The sequence below is a fragment of the Chelonia mydas genome, chromosome 9 (assembly GCF_015237465.2).
Source record: "Chelonia mydas isolate rCheMyd1 chromosome 9, rCheMyd1.pri.v2, whole genome shotgun sequence".
NCBI lineage: Eukaryota > Metazoa > Chordata > Testudines > Cheloniidae > Chelonia > Chelonia mydas.
The window spans coordinates 81,784,040-81,805,562 of record NC_057855.1 but is presented as its reverse complement, the minus strand read 5'-3'; the positions used below and the strand labels follow the sequence as shown (position 1 = coordinate 81,805,562).

Sequence of the window (21,523 nt, the reverse complement as noted above, 5' to 3'; positions counted from 1 at the left end):
CTACACTTTGTGTGGAGGCAGTTTGTCTTTAGGATTGGTGCATTGCCCACAAGATCCTGTTGTCGGCAGTAGGGATGTAAAAGTTTAAGCAGTTAACCAATAAGCATCAGTCTTATCGGTTTAGGTTAACGATTAAACTCTGCTGCCACCCGGTATCCTGGCTGCTGCCCGGCATCCCAGCTGCCGGCCCAGAGTCCAGGGGCTCTGCTGCCGCCCCGCATCCAAGACTCCATTGCGAGCGCAGGGCCGGCAGCCAGGTTCCGCGTAAGATGTGGGGGTGCTGCAGCACCTGCCGCACCCCTAGTTCCCCGTGTATGTGAAATCCTTAATGGTTAACTGTTTAACCAATAGAATTTTAATAGTTCTAACACTTACTATTTTTAAACCATATTTACATCCCTAGTCGGAAGCATACCTTCCCAGGACTCAAAATGTAATTGCGGACTTCTCACCAGGAAATTCATGACTGACCACGAATGGGAGCTCCATGACTCTGTGGTCGTCAATGTTTTCGACCGCTGGAGGGCTCCTATCTGGACCTCTTTGCCTGCCACATCAATAGCAAATGCACCCAGTACTGCTCTGGGTGGGGGGACTCTGCTCCCTTTCCCGAGGTGATGCCCTTTCCCTCCTCTGGTTAGACCAGATCTATTTACACCTTTTCTCCCCTACTGCTCCTGTGGAGTGTCCTACACAAGATCAGATGGGAGAGAATGACTGCCATTCTGATCAGCCTGTTCTGGCCTTGCCAGTTCTGATTTCCCCTTCTTCTCCACATCAGCGTGTTCCCCGCTTCCGCTGCCAACTTTCTTGGAACTCGTCATTCAACACAGCCCGAGGATCCGTCATCCCAATCTACAGACTTCACCTCAGAGCTTGGTTTTTGGATGGGCATCTTCGCTAGTGCGGGAATGTTTATCAGCAGTACAAGAAATCCTCTCAAGTAGCAGACAGAAGCCCAGAAGGTGGTCCTATAGGCCACGTGGAAGCATTTCACCTCATGGGCCCAACAGAGGGGTATTGCTTCTGAACATGTGGACATCCTTCTTTTGGACTCTCTCCTCTTCCTGAAGATGTCAGGCCTCGCTCTCAACTCCATCAAGGTGCACATAGCCGCTGTCAGTGCCCTCCACCTCTCTCTGGAAGGGCACTCCCTTTACTCATCCCTCCTGATTACCAGGTTTTGGAAGGGCCTCCTATGGACTTATCCTCCTGTTCGACGCATCGCTCCCCAGTCGCACCTCAATCTTGTTCTGATGGTGTTGAACTGTTTGAACCTGCTCCCTGTCTCGCCTCTCCATGAAGGGTGCCTTCCTGGTACATATTACTGCCATGAGAAGGGTTGATGAGCTAGGGAACACGATGGCAGACCTCCCCCCCCGCCACACCATATTCATAAGTACAAAATTTCCCTGAGCTTGCACCCTAAGTTTCTGCCAAAGGTTGTATCCTGCTTTCATCTTAACCAGTTCGTACACTTAACCTCTTTCTTTCCAGAATAATACTGCCTTCGCTCCCTCGACGTCTGCTGGGCCCTGACTGTCTGTCTGCAGAGGACAAGATCTGCCGGGCCCTGACTGTATCTGTAGAGGACTAGACTTTTTATCGCTAGAGGGGGAAGAATTAAAGGGCAAGTGATCTCCGCTCAGAGGGCTTCTAAGTGGGTTTCAGGCTGCATTATGCCCTATTATCAGTTATCTGAACTGTCTCCACTCCTTGGGGTACAAGCCCACTCCATGAGAGCGCAAGCATTGACCACAGCTGTGCTTCATGACGTACTGCTTACGGACATATGTAGGGAGGCCATATGGGTTTCAGTACATACATTCTCTTTCCATTACGCTTTGATGTGAGACTCTGCGACGGATGCCTCATTCTGTGCAGCTGTTCTCCGTTCCACGGTTCCATCATCTTCTTCACACCCTCCTCTTAGCTAGGTACTACTTGTTAATCACTCTCAGTGGAATACATTAGGGACCATTGCTAGAAGAGGAGGAGGTTATTTACATGTAACTGGAGGTTCTTCGAGATGTGTGGTCCCTATCTATATTCCAGTCCTGCCCTCCTTCTCCTCTGCTGTGGATTTCTTGGTTTGCAGTGGAGAAGGAACTGAGGGCATGGTTGGTCCGCCTCTTCCTTTATCGCCTCAGACGAAACTATGAGGTGGAGCAAGAGCACATGCATGGACCAACGGACGCTACTACTTTCAAAATCTCTGGTTCTGGATGCATGGCGCATTTATATAAACCCTCAGTGGAATACAGAGGGACCGCACATCTTGAAGAACCTCCAGTTACATTTATGTAACTTCCTCATATTGCAAATAAATCTTACCAGTTTTTTTTTTTTTTTTTTGGTGAGACTAGAAGGCTGGTTCATAAAGGTAATAGTATTGATGTACTAGACTTCTGTGAGAGGCATTTGACTTGGAGCCGTACAACATTTTGATTAAAAAAAACCCTAAAATGATATAAAATCAACATGGCACATGTTAAATGATTTAAAACTGTCTGATAGGTCTCAAAATGTAATTGTAAATGGGGGAATCTGTCATCAGGCAGGTGTTTTTTGTACCGGGGGTCCCATAGGGACTGGTTCTTAGCCCTATGCTATTTAAGGTTTATCAGTGACCTGAAAGAAAACAGAATTACAGAGAATGTTTGCAAATTACATAAAGATTAGGGGAGTGGTAAAATAATAAAGATAGCACTGATACAGAGCAGCTTCTGCCTGCCATGTACCAATGGTGAGGTGATTCTACTTTTTCTGACCTCTGAGCTTTTTGGAGAGTCTTTTGCCCTCACACCTATACCATAAAATACAGGGAATATATCTGGACTAGAGTTTGTAGTCCTGTTTTAATTTGCCATGGGTAAATGACGCAACTTTGTGTCCTGTAACAAACATTTGTGGAGCATCTAGATTGCTATTTATAATGGTGTTTAGTTAACTGATTGCCTGTTAATTTGATCCAAGAAAAAATTCTTCCATTTCCTAGCAAGTTATAAGTCTTAGGAAAAAATACAGGCAGCATTATATACTGGTATTAAATAACTATTACATGTTATTACTTCAGGCAGTTCCACCATCCTTGTGGAATACAGTGTAACGGGGATTAGCCATAACCCCCTCTTCCTTACTAACATCACTTTCTGATGTTGTGGTTACCAGGGGGGCAGTTTTTGAAGAAAAAATGTTGAACTTTTGCCCAGAAATTTCAAAGGGAGGCTTACATCAATTTAATAAGAATGCAGGCCACGTTATTCAGTTTTGTCCTGGGCTTAGGTCAAAATTTTGAAACCTAAGTGCCTAAAGTTAGGCTCCTAAATTCTTGCTTAGCTACTTAAATAGAAGTGACCTTTCAGAGTTACGGAGCATCTGCAGCTTCCACTGGAAAAAAATCTGCTCTTTGGTGTTCAGTTCACAAAGCATTATTCTCTTGAGTCTGGAGCAAGATCAAAAGATTGGTTTAGTAGGGGATTGCTTCTGTCCTTGTTTAAATAATACTCCTGGGTGAATTCTGTGTCAAAAAATGAAAAATTCTGCACACATTTTAAAATTCTGCAAAATTCTAGCTATTTTATTTGTCAAAATATCACAATACAGTCATGCCAGTTTCAGTTACTTTGGTAATTTATTTCACAATACCTGCCAGCAAGTATGTCTGTAACTGTTACAGACAACAAATAAGATTGAGGGAAATTTTTTTTGACAAATAAATTCCTTACTAGGCATATTAATACAAAACTTTGAATAATTCATTTAAACTATAATACAGAAACATATTTCCCTACACGCTTCAGAAGCAGTTTAAAGGCTTGGGGGAGTCAGGGGTAATGGAGGAGCTGAGGAAGAGGGAAGGAGCTTGGGATTGAACCTTGAGGGTTGTTGGATATAGGTAGGAGTAGTATGGAACAGTTGAGTTTTTTTGTGGGGTGAAGGGATTGTTAGGAAGTCTTCCCCCTGCAGACTCTGGCTGACCCCTAGCCTCTAATTCAGTCAGGCACATCTGCCACTGCCCAATGCGTCCCTCTACCCTCCTGTTCCCATGTGGCCCTGCATTCCCACTCAGCCACTTTCTCCCCCTATCTCCATGTGTCTCTGCACCCTCACTCATCCATCCCCTCCCCCGTCCTCGTGTCCCTGCACCCTCACTCCCATTCAGTTCCCCCCCCCAGTCTTCTCCCCATCAACCCTTCTGAACTGCAGTCTGTGACACCCCTCCCTCCCCCCAGCAGCCCCCTGTGCCCCATGCTGTCCATCCACCTATATCCTATGCCTCCTGACCTGGCCCCACAGGCAGGGTGCTATGAGGAACGCAGTCTCTTCTTTTCCGTATGTGCAGCTGAGGCTGCTCCCTCGGCGCCACAGCAGCTCCTGGTCGGTGAAAGTGCAGGACTTCTCCGGCAGAATGTATTTTCTGTGGAGAAAAAATATTCTGCGCAGGACATGAATTCTGCATGTGCGCAGTGGTGCAGAATTCCCCCAGGAGTAAAATAAGCACTCCCTTCAGAAGGTTACCTTCTGTTAAATGGAATTTTCCTAATATATTGCTTCTGAAGATTCATATATCAGCCCTTCCTTTTTCAGAGTCTATAAATACTCAAGAAGAGTGAGGGTCAGGGAGTGGGTAGAAGGGTTATGTGACCTTTTATAGTACCATTTTCTAGAATGCTCAGATCCAAGGACCCCATAATAGTTATGCAGTTAAAGGTTTCTTGGCTCCTGAGTGTGATATACAATTCCTGCACTGTGGTTCTGCAGCGGTAACACGTTTGGACAACTCAGTTTTTGGGGTAGTAACCTTCTGTTTTGCAATGTTTCATGTCATCTTTATATGATATATTTAAATAGATGCCGCCAAACGGCTGAGTTTGGTGATAGTTGTTCCTACAGAAATATCTAAAGGTCTAATACATGCAAGGGGTGAGTGGGATGTGGAGAGGATAGTTTTGCAGCAACTCGACAGTTCTTCATGTGTCTTCCTGGAAATTCTATATGGTTTCACATTGGAATTCCTTCATGGTTTTGATTCCAAAAGATATTTATTTTATCTCAGAATCATTAGGCTTGTATGAACTAAGATGATGCATGGGTTTAACTGAAGGTGTGATGATATTAATGTCTGTAAGGGAGATGATGATAAATTGGTGCAGTGTCATATCTCTAGTTAAAATGGTGCAACTTTGTGTATAGAGAGAGCCTTTGTGTTCTTTGCTGGTGCTTTCTACTGTTTCATGTCCAGCTGATGGGCCAGTGATTGCTTTGTGTTGATTGCAAAACACTATAAAAACAGTGCGGTGTTATGTAAAATTTTACATAGTGAGTAGCATTCATTACTTGGTGGAAACTTAATTGTGTATTTTTCTAACATATTTAAATGAATATAGTACTTGTGAAAACTGCCAAGTTGGTACCCCTGGAAGTGAAAACCCTCATTCTATCCATGAAACAAGCATAGCATAGGCTGAAGCAGTGCAGATTTTCCCCACGCTGACATGGTAGTATGCTTCCACCATATTTTGGAGGGACTCTGTCTGCACTAGCCTCTTAACCTCCAGATAGTGTCCAATGTATCTTTGGCTGTCTTCTAAATTTGACAGTTTTGGTAATGTTTTGTGTGTTGTTTCCTGTCCACCGTGTAATGGACAGAGACTAGCAACTCATCTTACATTAAATACCAAGCACTCATTGGCTGATAATGACTTGACAACTATCATCTTGGGCCACATTTGGTCTTGTGACCTAGTTGTCGAAGGCTCTGTATTTCATTAGTGATTGCCCCATAACCATCTAGCTCCTGTCTTCCTTAACTATTCCTCCTTTCCCCTAAAATACAAGTTTTGGTTAAACTGAATGTTTCAGAGACTCTTGCTGCCTGCAGATGTACTGATAGACATGGCCTTAATTTCTATCTTGAAATATTTTTCGTAATGGTAATGTAAACCATTTGAGCAAGAACAGACCTTGTAACTTTATTTAAAAAAAATACTGTAACCTTGCAGTATAGCTTGAATAAAAACTAGCATAACATTCAGAATATTGATATAACCAGGTATTTATTTACCATGCAAATCTGGTGAAATTTCTGTCAGGATAGACAGAGTTTTGAACACACTGATATTCATGAAAATAGAACACTTATAATAGCATATGTAGTATAAAATGACTGACCAGATATACTAATGGCAATATTCTTTGATTCAGATCTTGTCATGGTCATCCATACTACTAGTCTACAGTATTGAAATAGGCTGTATCTGGCGCACACCTTAGTACAAGTGGTGGCTATTTACCTTCTGAGCAAGAGAATATTAAACATATACTTCCTACTCGGCTTTGGCAGCCAGGAAACTTCTAGATGAAATTCAGGATTTTAATTACCATTTTCAAAGTGGCACACTCCGTCAAGAGCTGCTTTCCACAGTTTGTATTCATATCAATCTAGTGAACCAAGCTTAAGATCCTAAAGGATGAGGCTTGAGTGGGCATGGAGTTCCTTGGAATTTTACTGCCAGAAATTTGAATTCAAGCCAGTACCATAATATTATATAATATAAAACTACAGCTTTTTCCCTATTCTTTGGTTCTGACCTTTATAAGAACTAGTTTAGACACTATGGGAGGGATAAAATCTTCAGAATGTTTGAGGAATTACAGAAATGGTGCAACTGGCCTGGGATTGGTCAGGTCTTCATGTATTCTTTTTATAGATGTGGTGCTGAACAGGATTGTAAAGTGAAAATACCAGGCAAATGTTTCTTGTCCTCTTCCTGGTAAGCTGAATTACCAGTTGAGATCTTACATTTTGTCAAAATTAAGGATAATATACTGATTCTGATCGAAATATAACCTGCAGTTCTGTAAGATAAAACACCATAAATCTTTGCTTCTAGACTAGTACTTGGAAAAAATGGGGTTGAGCAGGTCAAACTTGTGTATCCTGTTGTGAGGTGTTCGAGACTCAAGTACTAGCATAGAGATTTCCATGAACAAGATAATTTATTTTCCTTAAATGACAAAAATGTGTTTCTTGTTAGCCAAAGGAAGGAAAAGCCAAGAGTATACAACAGGGGCTGGCTGGAAAGCTGACTTGCTGTACCTATTTTACAAAACCCATCTTAAGCCTGAAGTTGGTTCAAGGATTTGAAATGCCCTTTCCATTTCATATCAAGTACTTCGTTCTAAGAATCCCAAAATATTCTCAAGTCTGTTAACACACACTGATGTACCCAGCAGATGAAAGTGTCTGACTCTGAATGAGATCTATTGTTTTCACCTTTCTTTGTAAAGCTTTCTTCCTCTTTACTTAAGCCTAACAGACTCTGAGTCCATTTAAGGCTCTGTCTCCATTTTCAAAATCTCTGAATCTTTGCCAATAGTCTGTATTTTGTTTTTGAAAAGTTCAGTAGGTTCCTGAACTCTTTTTGGTATTTGTGCCTGATTCTGTGTATGTGTTTTAAAGCCTTTAAACGAAGTCTCATCTCTTGGATTCACAGCCTCCTGAATTGATACAGGCAGACAGGTTGCAGTTGACATAAGTCATCCTGCAGCCTTCTCCTGCTTTACTGCTTGATTCCAACTTAAAACAGTGGCTGTGGGGTTTCTCAGCTGGCTTCCCTTCTTTTCTTGGCAGCATCACTGCTTATAAGTAAGAATAAAAGTTGTTAAATGGAACAGTTTGTACTAAAATACCGCACTACAGGTGGAAGCCCCACCACAGCAAACAGGACTAAACCAACTGGAAAACTGGAGTAGTAGCTACCAATAGGATGGTCAACGTGTATTTTGTCAAACTGTCATTTCAGATACAGAAAACATTTATAGATGACAAAATGAATGTGAACTTCCAGGACAGTGTGTTGAGCAGAATGGTCTGTCGGTGTCCTGTACAATTGCTACAAAATATTGCCTTAATCTATTTTTGATCTTATATAACGTTTCACACAAAATCAGAGAGATTTTATTTATATTTTTAACTTTTCATAGACTTGTTTTCCTTATTTCTCATTCAGAAATAAATTTAAAAATCTGAAGGAAATATTAAAATATTTATTTATAAACTGCCGTGGTATTTTATGAAGAAGAATAACTGAAAGTTGAGGGATTTTACTGTACAATGTAGGGCCATGATTAAATGTATTTTTACTGACAGTTCAAGTATGTCCTCATAAAATAACAATTTAATCCAAGTATATAACCTCACCAAGGAAGAATTTTTTTTCCCCTGGATACATTTTATCCGGAAAGCAGATAATGGCCCAAAACCTCTTCATTAGCCTTTTAAAAAAAAGGTGAGTGGTTATAGAAAGCTTCCTCTACAGCTGGGTGGTAAAGCATTAGAGTGGGTTTTGAAGTAAACAAATAATTTGACAAACCAAAATGTTGTAATAAGGAAACACAGTAGTTGTTCATAGATTTCTTTTAAAAACTAATATGTCATTTATAATCTCCTATAGAGGAAGGACTGCATGGAATTGTAAGCTGTACAGCCTGTGGGCAACAAGTGAACCATTTTCAAAAGGATTCAATCTATAGACATCCTACACTGAAAGTTCTTATCTGTAAGGTATGTAATAAACTGTGCCTCCACGTGCCTTTTCATTTCTTAAAAAAAGTGATCTATCACTACGTGTTCTCTGTGCATTGTTTTCTCTTGTTAGCCTGTTAAACTTTGCAATGTACATAAACAAGGAAACTGGTAGCAGAAAAGGGAAAAGCAAGTATTAAAATGTGAAGTTACTTTGATAAAGCTTATACACCACAAATGTTTAATTTATTGTGGTTTCTTTGGAATTAGTTTTAAAGTGTTAATAATTTTGGAATATATCACGAAACTACTCTCATTTTAGTGTTTATGGTTTTATATGCTATAATGGGGTTCGAAATCAGTCTGCCTCGCCCAAGAGGCATAGCACAAAAGGCTCAGCACCAAGGTAAGGAAGAAGAGGTGACTTTAAGGACTCCTTTGCACTACTTGGAACTAGGCAGCTACCTGGAGTTCAAACAGCCCCTGATATAAATTAGATCAATGACAGGGTCCGCTCTAACTTATGGCAACTTTCCCACTGGTTGTGTATGGGCAGCACCACAGTCCAGAATTCTGTAGCACTGACCACTATGGGTAGATCACCTCCAACCCATGTCCATTCCATCATGCCCCTACATTAAAGTCTTTGAAGGAGGCAGTGTAGGGTGGCCTATGTTGGCCCAATGCTGTGCCTGCAGTGGGGGAATTCACCCATGCCCTGTTGTGTCAATTCTTTAAGCTCGTGGAGTCATAGGTGCCAACTGTGTGGGTGCTCCAGGGCTGGAGCCATCCACAGGGAAAAATTAGTGGGCGCTCTGCATCCACTAGTAGCCAAGCTTCCTCCACCCCTTCCTCCGCCCCCAGCGCGCTGCATCCCCGCTCCTCCCCCTCCCTCCCAGCGCTTCCCGGACACACCCCCACCCTCCCGCCACCTAACAGCTTTTGGCGGTGCTTAAGACTTTCCGGGAGGGAGGGGGAGGAGCGGGGACATGGTGTGCTCAGGGAGGAGGCAGGGAAGGGGCAGGGACTTGAGGGGAGGGGGCGGGTAGGGGGTGGGGACTTTGGGGAATGGGGACAGGGTGAGGGCGGGGCAGGGGCGGGGCCAGGGGAGGGGTTGAGCACCCACTGGGAAGAGGGAAGTCGGCGCCTATGGGTGGAGTGACATGTAGGGTCTGTGATGTGGGCTGTATTTGGCCTTCAGGTTTTTCAGTTGGTCTAGTACTATATCCTTAAGGATTGACACACTGGATCTGAATTGAGGTCCATCTTGACCAGTATCCTGACTCAGAGAATGGGCCAATACCAGCTGCTTCTCAGGAAATTACAAAATCTCTGACAAAAGTAGGTACAGAATAACCAGTCCACAAGGAACATTGCTTCCAGTCCCACTGTAACTCTGAATAGTCAAGTTATATATATTTATTTGAGCTTAAGCTTTCGTGAGCTACAGCTCACTTCCATCTTTTTGCGGATACAGACTAACACGGCTGTTACTCTGAAACTAGTTTTATATATGTGTCCAATCTATTTTTTTAATCTCGCTAAACTCTTAACCTCAATTATGCCTTGTGTCAGTGAGTTCTACTGATTAATTGTAAGGTGATATTTACTTTTATCAGTTTTATATTTCCTTTCTTTTAAATTCATTGAATGCTGCCTTGTTTTTTTAATATTATAAGAAGGGAGAACAAATCAGGAATTCTCTGTACCTTTCGTTATTTTCTATCCCTGTGTCATTTCCTTTCTTATTTGTCTCTTAACTAAGGTAAACAGATCCAGACTTTTCAATATCTCATTATGGGGGTGTTTTCCTCCGTCTCTTAACTACTCTTGTTGTCTGTCTCTGAATCATGTTTTTGCTATAACTTTTTTTGTCATAGGATGACCAGGTACTGAACTCTGTATTCCAGGCGAGGGTGCATCATTACTTTACACACACCACATGTGGATAGATCCTGAAGCTGTTTTTCAGGATTGTGATGACAGTGGGTACAAGTGAGGGCAGCATTTGGTCTACAGTCTTTTGTCAGCTCTTGTTCAAGGAAAACTGATAAGTCACTGGAGCTCTACTTAAAAAAAGACTGAATAAGGACTTCAGAATTTGACCTAACCAATTCAGGAACCGCAGCCATTACTATTAATCAAGTGGGCTTAATGTTTAGCAGCTTTTGGTAGTGCACAAATCTTATTTAAAAAGTTTTAAACTTAATTTCATAAACTCTGTTCCTGTACGAATTGTTGCGTTGCTAACATCAACAACAACATGAGGTTGAAATGATAGTTGCAGCTACGCTGGGGGTTTTGTTGGTTTAGCTGTCGTGGTCAGGGTGGGTTTTTTTTGTTTTTTGTTTCCTTCCACGCCCTGACCAATGTAGCTATGCAGAGATAAGTGTAGACCAATACGGAATATAAAAAATAATAGTCAACTTGGAAGTTTTAGAATAAAAAAACCTGTGGTCTTCAAAAGAAGGCAAACATATTTAATTTTCAAATAAGGCTTGTACCATTCAGTTCAGAAAAGTCATTGTGTAGGAGCTGCTGTGTCTTTGGAGTGTTGTTAAGATTAGTTAGAATTTTGTAAACAGCAGGTGAAAATGAGAGAGAGAGAGAACATCTTAAAGGGGTTTCTAGTTTTCATTTATAGACAGTGATCTGAAGTTCTAAGAACATTTTAAGAGTCTGACTTTAATGGATTCATTAGATTAAGTCATAAAGATTTATTAAATTCCATCTCACTTTAATTGAAAAAAAATTCCTTGTCCACCTATTTGCCTTGCAGACTTGCTACAAATATTATATGAGTGATGACATTAGCCGTGATTCAGATGGAATGGATGAACAGTGTAGGTAAGTATGTAAACACCACTATAATATTACCCACATCAATTAAAACAATAATGAAATGCCCACTGTCCAGCTAACAGACCCATAATATTATGTTGATATTTCAATTTTAAATTTTAGCACAAACTAGGAAAACATAAATATAAAGAAATCAAGTAATTAGCCCTTTTAGTTAAAAGTTGAATATCACATGACTTAAAACCTAAACATCAGTTTATGTATACTTAGTTAAGTTTCCAACACCAGCTTTATATATGTCTTCTGATCATTATCCCATAAATAGCATTTATCAGGTGGGCCACTGAAGCTCACTTTCCCAGAGAAAACTTGATATATTGGTCTATAAACTGCAAACCCACTAATATATATGTAAGAGGTAGAAGCTAAAACCCTCACTCACTCTTATGTCATCAACCAGAGGCCACATTGTCTCATATTACTATCCAGATATGGTCCACTCAGAACTTTGCATCTGTCCAGTAAACCAAGAATAGGTTTATTCTATCCTGTTCACTTTCTGGTCTTCGTCAGACTGTGTGCTCCAGACATGTTCCAAAAAGAAAAATTTTCTCCTACATACACTGAGTATACACAGTTCAGGACACCTTCCTCCCCCCATCCAGTACCTCATGAACCCCTGCAAAATGGGCCTCAGTAGCCCTGTACCTGTGATATGGGTCAGAAAGGGAGGTGCAGTTTGCATCATTGTATTACAAAAGACCATACTCTTATAATTCTCGTACTGAACAGGGAAGACTTAAGTTTCTTTCATGTGGCAATTTTTTAGGTTCTCCTGCCAGGCAAGTTCTCCTGGAGGCTAGGCAAGGGTTTTTGGAGCTGTACTTGAATATTTCTGGTTTTCTGAACTGTTAGTTCAACATTTTAATCTACTGCCTTTCAATGTCTTTTTTGTTAATTATTGTGTTTCAGTAATGTTCTAAATTAGTAGATATCTGCTTGCCATCTTTTGAAATGAAAATTTTGCCTTTGATTAGTAACTTTTAAAATATTTTAACTTTTTAAATCAAACTTTAAAAATGATCAATTAAACTTTGTCTAAACAATTAATGTAATTTGTTTTGGGGTAGCATTTTTAACATTTCCCAATCATCATTTCAGATGGTGTGCTGAAGGTGGAAATTTAATTTGCTGCGACTTTTGCCATAATGCCTTCTGCAAAAAGTGCATTTTGCGCAACCTGGGTCGAAAGGAGCTGTCAGCCATAATGGATGAAAATAACCAATGGCATTGCTACATTTGCCACCCAGAACCTTTGTTGGACTTGGTCACTGCATGTGACAGTGTTTTTGAAAATTTAGAACAGTTATTGCAACAAAACAAGAAGAAGATCAGAGTTGAGAGTGAAAAAAGTAAAATATATGATCACACACTCAAATTTTCTCCAAAGAGAAATATTTCAAATTGTAATGGAGAAGAAAAGAAATTAGATGACTCATATTCTGGTTCTTTAACCTATTCCTATAAAGCACTAATGGTGCCAAAAGACATGCTTAAAAAGACAAAAAAACTGGTTGAGACCACAACTAATATGAACGCTAGTTTTGTAAGTTTTTTGAAAACGGCAGTAGAAAATTCAGAAATAAACTCTACCATACAGCTACGTCAGCTGAAAGCTTTTAAATCTGTGTTGAGTGACATAAAAAAAGCTCATTTAGCATTAGAAGAAGGTCTGAATCAAGAGATTCAAGCTTTGGATGTTAAAATCAAAGAGAAGAATACCAAAGAGAAAAAAACTGATATTAAACTAGAAAAAAATGAGGTGAAAAGAGATGAAGGAAAGGAACATGTAGAGTTGAAAGAGGACGCTGTAAAGTCAGTGAAAAAAGCTGTGTCAGAACAGCCTAACAATGAGCCCATGGACCAAAATGTTCCAGCAACACAACAAACAGAAAACAAGAATACTAGCAGTGAAGATAAAAAGTCTGAGACAAATGAAGAGCCTCAGTATGAACCTAATAGTACTGAGGCTTTAGACATGGATATTGTGTCTGTTCCTTCATCAGTCCCTGAAGATATCTTTGAGACTCTAGAATCGGCTATGGAAACTCAGAGTGCAGCAGATGAACAGGGCACTGGAAGTACAGCAACAGAGCTGGAGACAGTAAATGCAAATATAAAATGTACTACACCTTCAAAAGACATTAAAGGAGGTACCAAGTTAAAAGCATCAGCTAAAGTAAGAAAAGAATTGTTTGTAAAACTGACTCCTGTTTCCCTTTCTGATTCTCCAGTTAAAGCTGAAGATCAAGACAGTAATCCAGTAAAGGGAGATCAGAATGCTGATGTAACACCCAAGGCAGAAAACTGTGATTCTGGAAAAGAAAATCATTACATTGGTAATGAACACTCACCTGAAAATGAAACTGTCCTCTTGGTAGAGGAATCTGATCTCAGGAGGTCTCCACGTGTGAAGACTACACCTCTGAGGCGTCAAACAGACATGAATCCTTTAACATCTAATTCAGAAGAGGACAGCAATGACGCATACTGTGAGAAGCGCAAGCAAAAATCATCAACCCAGTCAAGGAGAAAAAAAGATAAAAGAAATTCTTCTGACAGTACTACTGATCATCCTAAACCTAATAAGCTTTCTAAATCAAAAAAAGCAGACATATTGGACCAAAGTTCGGATTCGGATGAGATGCCAGCAGTCCTTAAAGAAGTAGCCATGATGAGTCCTAGTTCCTCAGATATTGACAGCAATAGTGAGACATCCAATAATCAGAAGAATGCTTTAAATGATCTAACGAAACAACCAGTGAAGTATGAGAATGGAAAGCGCAAAAGAAAAAGCTCCACTTCTGGTTCAGATTTAGTTGCCAAAAAAGGCAAATCAACTAAAGGCTCCACTTCTGCAAAAAAGAAACGACAGAACCCTTCAGATTCTTCAAATTATGACTCAGAGTTAGAAAGAGAGATAAAGAGTTTGAGTAAAATAGAGTCTGCAAAAAAAGCCAAAAAGAAATACCCCAGAAAAGAAGAGAATTATGATTCTTCTGAAGATGAGCAGAATAAAAAAGGATCTACTAGTAAGAAAAAAATAAATTTGACTAAACAGCAGGTTGAATCATCTGATGATGCTGAGAAGTCATCCCCAGAGAAAGAGGAGATTAGTCATTCTTCTGAAGATAAAAAAATTAGGAAGGGGCAAACAGTCAATGAAAAGAAAAGCAGAGATTTACAAGAACGAACTTCGAAGGCGAAGCATGACGGATCATCTGATACTGAGAAATCATCCCTGGAGAAAGAGGAGAGTTGTCATTCTTCTGATGGTAAAAAGAGAGCAGAAGCAAAAGAAAAGAAAAACAGAAATTTGAAAAAGAGAAAGGTACAGAATGATTCTTTGGACGGAACTGAGAAGTCTGCAGAGAAGGAGCAGAGTTGTGATTCTTCAGAAGACAAAACCAAGAATAAAAAAGAAACAGAAGGTAAAGAAAACAAAAAAGAAAACTTGAAAAAGAAAAATTATAAGAAAGAACAGAATGGTTCTTCTTCTGATGGAGATAAATCATCCCCAGAGAAAAAGAGCTACATTTCCTCTGAAAATAAGAGTAAAAAGGAAATGGCTGTTGAGGAAAAGAGAGAGAGAAATTTGAGAGAGAGAACATCGAAGAAGTTGCAGAATGATTCCTCTTCAGATGCTGAGAAGTCCCCAAAGAAAGAGGAGAGTTCTTCTGAAGATGTTAAACAGAATAAAAAACGAATAGAAGCTAAAGAAAAGAAAAAAGTAAGCCACAAAAAGAAAACTTCCAAGAAAGAACAGAATGATTCATTGTCCTCTTCTGATGAGGAGTCTTATGAAGACAATAAAAAAAAGAGTAAAAAGAGTTCAGCTAAGGAGAATAAAAAGGGTAACTTAAAAGTGGAAAAAAGAATGTCTAAACAGAAGGATGACATCACCTGTTCCTCCTCATCAGATGAGGAAGAAAATGAGGACCAGAATTCAGCAGGCGATGGAAGCAGTGATGAGCAGAAGATTAAGCCCGTGACTGAAAGCTTAATACTGTCCTCCAACACAGGATTTTGTCAGTCTTCAGGTGTGCAAAGGTCTACAATTTGATTAGCATATTAATACAGGGAGGTCGATAGTATGGGTTGGGTAGTCATATAAATTTAATAATCTAGTAGTGCAAATGCTTAAGTGAAAATATCTGTAAATGTGACTGTGCATTCCAAAATTTAAGCCATATTTCTAAAACCTGTTTTCTAATGTGATGTGTTCAGAAGTTTTGTGATGTCACTTGCAACCAGTTACCATTTGACTTGTGCTAACCTCAGCAAACAGCCATTTAACTTAATTTACAAATCACCTTGGACTTTTTATTTAATTTTAATACGTTTTCTAAGAAGATATTTGAGAAACTGGAACCATAGTCTGTAATACCATTGTGGGTTGGCTTTCTTATGCCTATTCTTAGTTGCTTTTGTCTGTCTAATGAATACAGAACATGAATTGGGTTTAGGTAGTAGAGAACAGGAGAGCTCACATCAGATCTTCTAGCTTTGGGTCATGTAATGGAGAAGAGTATCAAGCCTTGTGGTATAATGTGTCCTTTGGAGAATTAGCTATAATTTATGCATGTGCACTTTTTATATTGGGCCAGATTATCTGTGTGTCCCATGAAATAGATTCTAGTAATTTTATTTAACTAAAATGACATCTGTTGCTAAAGTCTATCAGGCTGCTATTTATTATTTGAGCAGATTTTTATGCATTTTAAAAGTGCTTCTGAGAGCATGGGGGCTAATTCTTTTTCTTGCCCAGACTTGAGAGGAGGACCCCCTTTGATCAGCATCTGATTAGTCCTTTATTCTTTAAAAAATTCAGAGCAGCACAGCTGGAACTTCTAGGTTTGGAGAACCTAAAAATAAGGACGAAGGGTGATCTTGAGGTTAAAGAGCACTATCAAGTTTCATTTCCAGCTGAACAATTTATATCTATGGTTGCTACTAAGATTACTCTGAGAGAGAAACTTTTTCCAGACTGTTTCCATTGACATTCTACAGTACTTTTTTTCTGTACTTGATTTCACTGCATTATAGTTGATGCACACCCTTTCCCATGGCTTGTGAGACTGAAGCTGAAACAGAAGATTCAGTAAGCACAGGGCCGGCTCCAGGCACCAGCTTTCCAAGCAGGTGCTTGGGGCGGCATTGAGAATGGGGCGGCAGTCCGTGTCCCGCTGCAGCAATTTGGCGGAGCCCCGCTGCTCTTCCGGGCGTGGCGGCAATTCGGCAGCGGCTGCTTGGGGCAGCAAAATTGGTAGAGCTGCCCCTGAGTAGGCAGGAGTATGCACAGAAAGGGAAAGGATGGGGACAAGAGGGCATTGTTGCTTCTGGGTCTTCCTTCTCAAAAAAGTAACAAAAACAAAAAAATTGAAAATGTATTTCAAAGAGTACTGAATCAGAAAATTTATTTATTTAAATTAGATAATTCAGAAAATTCAAGTTGACAATGTTCCTGTAAAGCACAGACCTCAGGAACTCCCAAGTTCTGTTTCAAGTTCTGCCACAGACTGTTTGACTTCAGGGGAATTACTGAACCTTTGTGTTTTATTTTCCCTGTATGTAAAATGGAGAGAGTACTTGCCAATGGTACTTTATTCAGTAATGTTTGTAAATTACTTTGAGATCTTTGGATAGAAGGCACTATAAAAGAGCACAGTTTTGTTAACAATATATTGAGCTATTGTTTTTAGAGTAGTTGTTACTGATACATCTTGTTTATATATTACTATTCCGATTATAATAGGGTCAAAATCTAACACAGTTATGCAGAAATCTTGTAAAAAAGTTGATTTTCATGTACAGTTAGAGTGGAGCTGGAACATGCTAATTTACCTAACAAGCAGTGGTATAATGGGTCTGAAGATTCGGTCTTCTAGGGGTTTTTGTTTTTTAAATTTTCTGCTTTAGGGAGAGATGATAACATGCTCAGTGTTAGTGTAGGAGCTTCTAATCTATCTAGGATCAATGGATTAATTTAACCATTCTTAAATTAAAAATGTAAGGCTCTTTGCTGGTCTCTTATATAAGGAATTTAGACTGTTCAAAAAGTCTGGCAACTGCAGATAGTTCAAGAGACTTGTTCTGTTTATAAGATATGTTCCCTGTTTGAAGCTACTTTGATTTGGAATCAGTGCAATTAACTCTGCTCTGAATATGCAGTAAGCAGAAGGTCTAACAAATTTTTCTGTACCGCTCTCTTGTGTTCCACCTCAAGAATACCTTAGAGGAGATTTGATATGTTATAAGAGCTATTTAACACTGAGCCATTATCCAAATTCAACAGGTCATCTTAGGGTAACCAGTTCTTCGAGTATGTGTAAGTATGGATTCCAGTGTAGTTGTGCATGCATCGCATACGTATGAGATTGGAGTCTTTGGACTAGAAATGTCTTTTGGAGCCATGTATGTGCCCTTTGTCTACTATGCTACAGTGCCGGGGAGAAAGGGTGAAGCAGCTGCAGCCCATTCCTCAATTCCTCTTACCACCCATGGCAGTGACATTGAACAACGGTGCCCGAGTTGCTACTAATTTACATTTGCTGATTATTCTACCCAACAATCTTATCATGCCAGTCATCTGCCTAACTAGTAGGAAATCTTAGTCTCCAAAAGAGTATTTTTTTACACTGCAAAACCACTACACAATTTGACATGACATATACAGTCTTTGTTAAGTAGAGGTTCAAAAGTGAAGGTGCTTGATATATAGCTCAGTATTGTGGAGCATTAATAAAAGATTTCACTATGCCTGACTTTTTTGCCAGTACTACTAGTCCATTTTTCAGTGGGCTATTAAATTTACACAAGTTCATGCCATTTAATATAAAAATGTAAAGAGAATAGCATTAAAGATATAGAATGTTTTTCTCCCTTAAATGGGCCATAAACTTCAAGACACTACTCAGACAAGGATTTACTGGTCACAAATGGAAACTTAATTATCTCAATGTCTGGCAGCATTTAGGAATTCAAGCGTACGTATATAGTAGAGGAGTATATCACAAACCATAATGGTAATGTACAAGATAACATCATTTCTGCAGCTTCACGAAAGTGCAAGGTGAAGCATTTTATACAGTTTAAAGAGAGACTCCTCTTCCCCAAATCCTTACATAAAATTACATCAATTAATCGAATAGTGATACCCTATAAGAAAAATGATTCATCATTTTGTGAATCATATTGCATAAATGATATCAAAGAATTGTAAAGCAGTAAGTAGCAGTGTAGCATAGGGCAAGTTTGCCCAATGATATTCACCCCATTATATGCACTGGCTTGCCTTCTATTCTATTCTGCTGTAATGCAAGAAACCATTAGGCCTGTATCCTGTAAGATATTAGCTGGAGCATAAGTGTGGTTAAGTAGGCCGTCTCCCTTAGCACAGATCAGCGGTTACCTTTAGATTTGGGGAACTAAGAAGAGTTTGCTCACCAGTAGGAGCTAGAATGTTCCCGTAAGTGCTACTACAAGGAACATGGAAGTAATAACTGCAAATCCACTTAAGCAAGGGATGATGGTATGATCATGCGCTGAAATGGTAGTCACGCAGATCAATATGTTAACATATAAAATAAGTACACCTCGGTATTATACTGGTAAAAAGGCTACATGTGGGCATATGAACAGATGATGCTAAGGCCCTGTAACAGGGCAGTCAACATGTGGCCCGGGGCTGGTCTTTCCCTGGGCCTCTTCCATTGCCGTCTGCTTCTTTTCTACTTGACCCTTCAACTCGTTGGGGGACTTGTACCATTGGACACTGCATGACGGAGACAGAGTTGGTCCTTTTGTCCCCAACTAAGGGTGTGAGCATGCAATTCTAAAGCTTATACATAGAATGATACCACAGATTACCCTGATCCTGTATTATCTTTCTTATGTGGCTTGGATCATTTCTAGCTTTCTCCATTATTTTAATAAAGGTATCTAAGGTTTTATTTTGCCCTCAGTATGAGTATCCTTGTTACTCACACCAAGACGCCCCACAAAATATTGAACTCCATAGTGTGAATTCTGTGTAGCCTGATTCTGGGGGGAAGAAGCTAATTGCAGTCAGATCAATTGGTCATTAATCTAAATATCAACCTTAAAAAGGGTCAGGCAACAATAGGAATGAGAGAGCGTCTGAAGCTTATACCTGTGGATTAAAAAAGGGTATTGGAGGTGGGGGTGTGGGGAGAGATTGAATCATATGGAAATGGTGGATGAGGCTCAAGCACATGATGGCATGAAGTTACAAGAATTGGGTACTAAAGAACTTGTCCTGCTCCCTTGGATTTCTTTACACGTTTGATTCCCATGGGAATAGAATTGGGCCTTAAGGGACTTTAAGCAGAGGAGAAAATAATTTGTGCGTGGGGTGGACTTCTAAAGGAAGAGAAGCTTCAACTATTAAAGGTGACCTACAAGTGGAATTTAAAAGTAATCCACCAACATACTAGCAATATCTGTTGAAAGTCCCTACTAACCAAGCAGAGGGACGTATTGAACGCAAGAACTACTGACGCTTCACCCTTCTTTAGTAGGTCCCCTGATACCCAGTCCTACTGCTGATTGCTGGCTGGCTCCCATTCTATGGCAATGTTACATCAACTAGAGAACCTTGAAAGCCATATGAAGTAGCAACAAAGAATACTTACTTGACCACTTGTGGACCAATTCCTCTTTTCATTGGCTAGACATCACTGCACGATCAGAAATTTGTTTTTAAAAAATGAATTTTCAGTGGGTAGACTGAATGTCCATAGACTATACTGGAAGTAGTTTAGCACACATTGCCGGATACTCTTGTGTCATTATAATTCCATTTGCAAATCAACTTTTAAAAGAGTTAAAAACATTTTAGGGAAAAATAGTGAGTGTGAACTAAAAAGGTAATTGGCAGGGTCAAGATCAGAATGTATAGCTCCCTTCTCTCATGTGTAATTTTAAGGAAGGAAAAAATTTCCTTCTGCTTAAGTTGACTTCTGGTTTTAATAGATAAATTAGGTATATTAACTTCCTGCATTTGTGAGGTATGTTATATCATAAGCTGAATTTTGATATTGTTGCTCTAAGGCTAATCAGCATAGTTCTCAAAATACAAGTCTTCATACATAAATGTGCATGCTCTAAGATGGATGGATGTTGCGTGGTTTTCCTTGGTAGTACAGAGAGGGAAGTAGATCATCAGGAGAAACTTTTTCCTGCTGAAATATTTCTTGTGAAGACTAGGCAGCTCAGTTATGAGTAAGCAAGCTCTTGTATACTTGGAAGTTGATAGTACTGTAGCTTATTTGCCATCATCTTTTCAGTCTCTGTGAATTTGGTGATGGGAATCCAGTCGTGAAGTGGACAAGAAAACCTAAAATTTTCATTTTTAAAATACCTGAAGAGTGGAGCATTCAATTATTGTGCATTTTAAAGTAAAATCTATACAGATTATGGCTTCATTTTATATGGTATTAAAGATTTGCTTGAAAATTACAATAGTAAATATAGATGTTAACAAGGCTCTTGCTTCAAAGAGTTTTCTGCTATTAGATATTGTATGGGGGAATACTTTGTCTATTCAAGATTGCTTTTTTTATTTTTTTAAAGGTCGGGTTGTGATATTTAGTTCCAAGTTATCTTTAAATTGAGTGTGTGCTGCAACAGGTCACATATAATAGAAAATTGATATGTGCATTGCTGGTTTTATCCTTATGTCAAATCTCTGACTTTTTTCCCAGGGGATGAAGGAGATACTAAATCGGGGGCTGTTCCAATGGAGGAGGAGGAGGATGACGACGATCCTGAGAATAGGTATGATTCCATCCATAAGGACTTTAAAAAGATTATAACACACCCTAGGCGTGGGCGCAAACCGGCGCAACGGAACAGCAAGCAGGTTGTAAAAACCAGGACTGCCTGCCTTGTAAAGACTCGCTCACAGGCTTCCCGCAAGTTTGAACGAGAGGCCAGAAAACAGAGGCCAAAATCCAGAAATGTAAAGAAAATATTTAGAAGTGTTAACTAACACACCTTGCATAGGGTGTGTTATAAATGCATTGCAGCACTGTCTGTTTTATATTCCTATGTAAAATGTGGGTTTTGTGATAAGCTCTTCATTGAGACAAGTAAAAGCCTGCTTTGATA

The 21,523-nt window shown here is 39.7% G+C and overlaps 1 protein-coding gene across 10 annotated transcripts in view; it reads left to right on the top strand.

Moving 5' to 3' along the window:
• The window catches only part of ATRX (ATRX chromatin remodeler), a 140,195-nt gene that overhangs the window by 34,293 nt on the left and 84,379 nt on the right, over positions 1-21,523 (top strand). For all 10 annotated transcript variants that reach the window (XM_027822584.3, XM_043522992.1, XM_037908734.2 and 7 more), the window contains 4 exons: positions 8,460-8,569; positions 11,310-11,377; positions 12,494-15,432; positions 21,118-21,190. In XM_027822584.3, the coding sequence (XP_027678385.2) occupies positions 8,460-8,569; positions 11,310-11,377; positions 12,494-15,432; positions 21,118-21,190 (3,190 nt within the window). The remainder of the gene's footprint in view (positions 1-8,459; positions 8,570-11,309; positions 11,378-12,493; positions 15,433-21,117; positions 21,191-21,523) is intronic.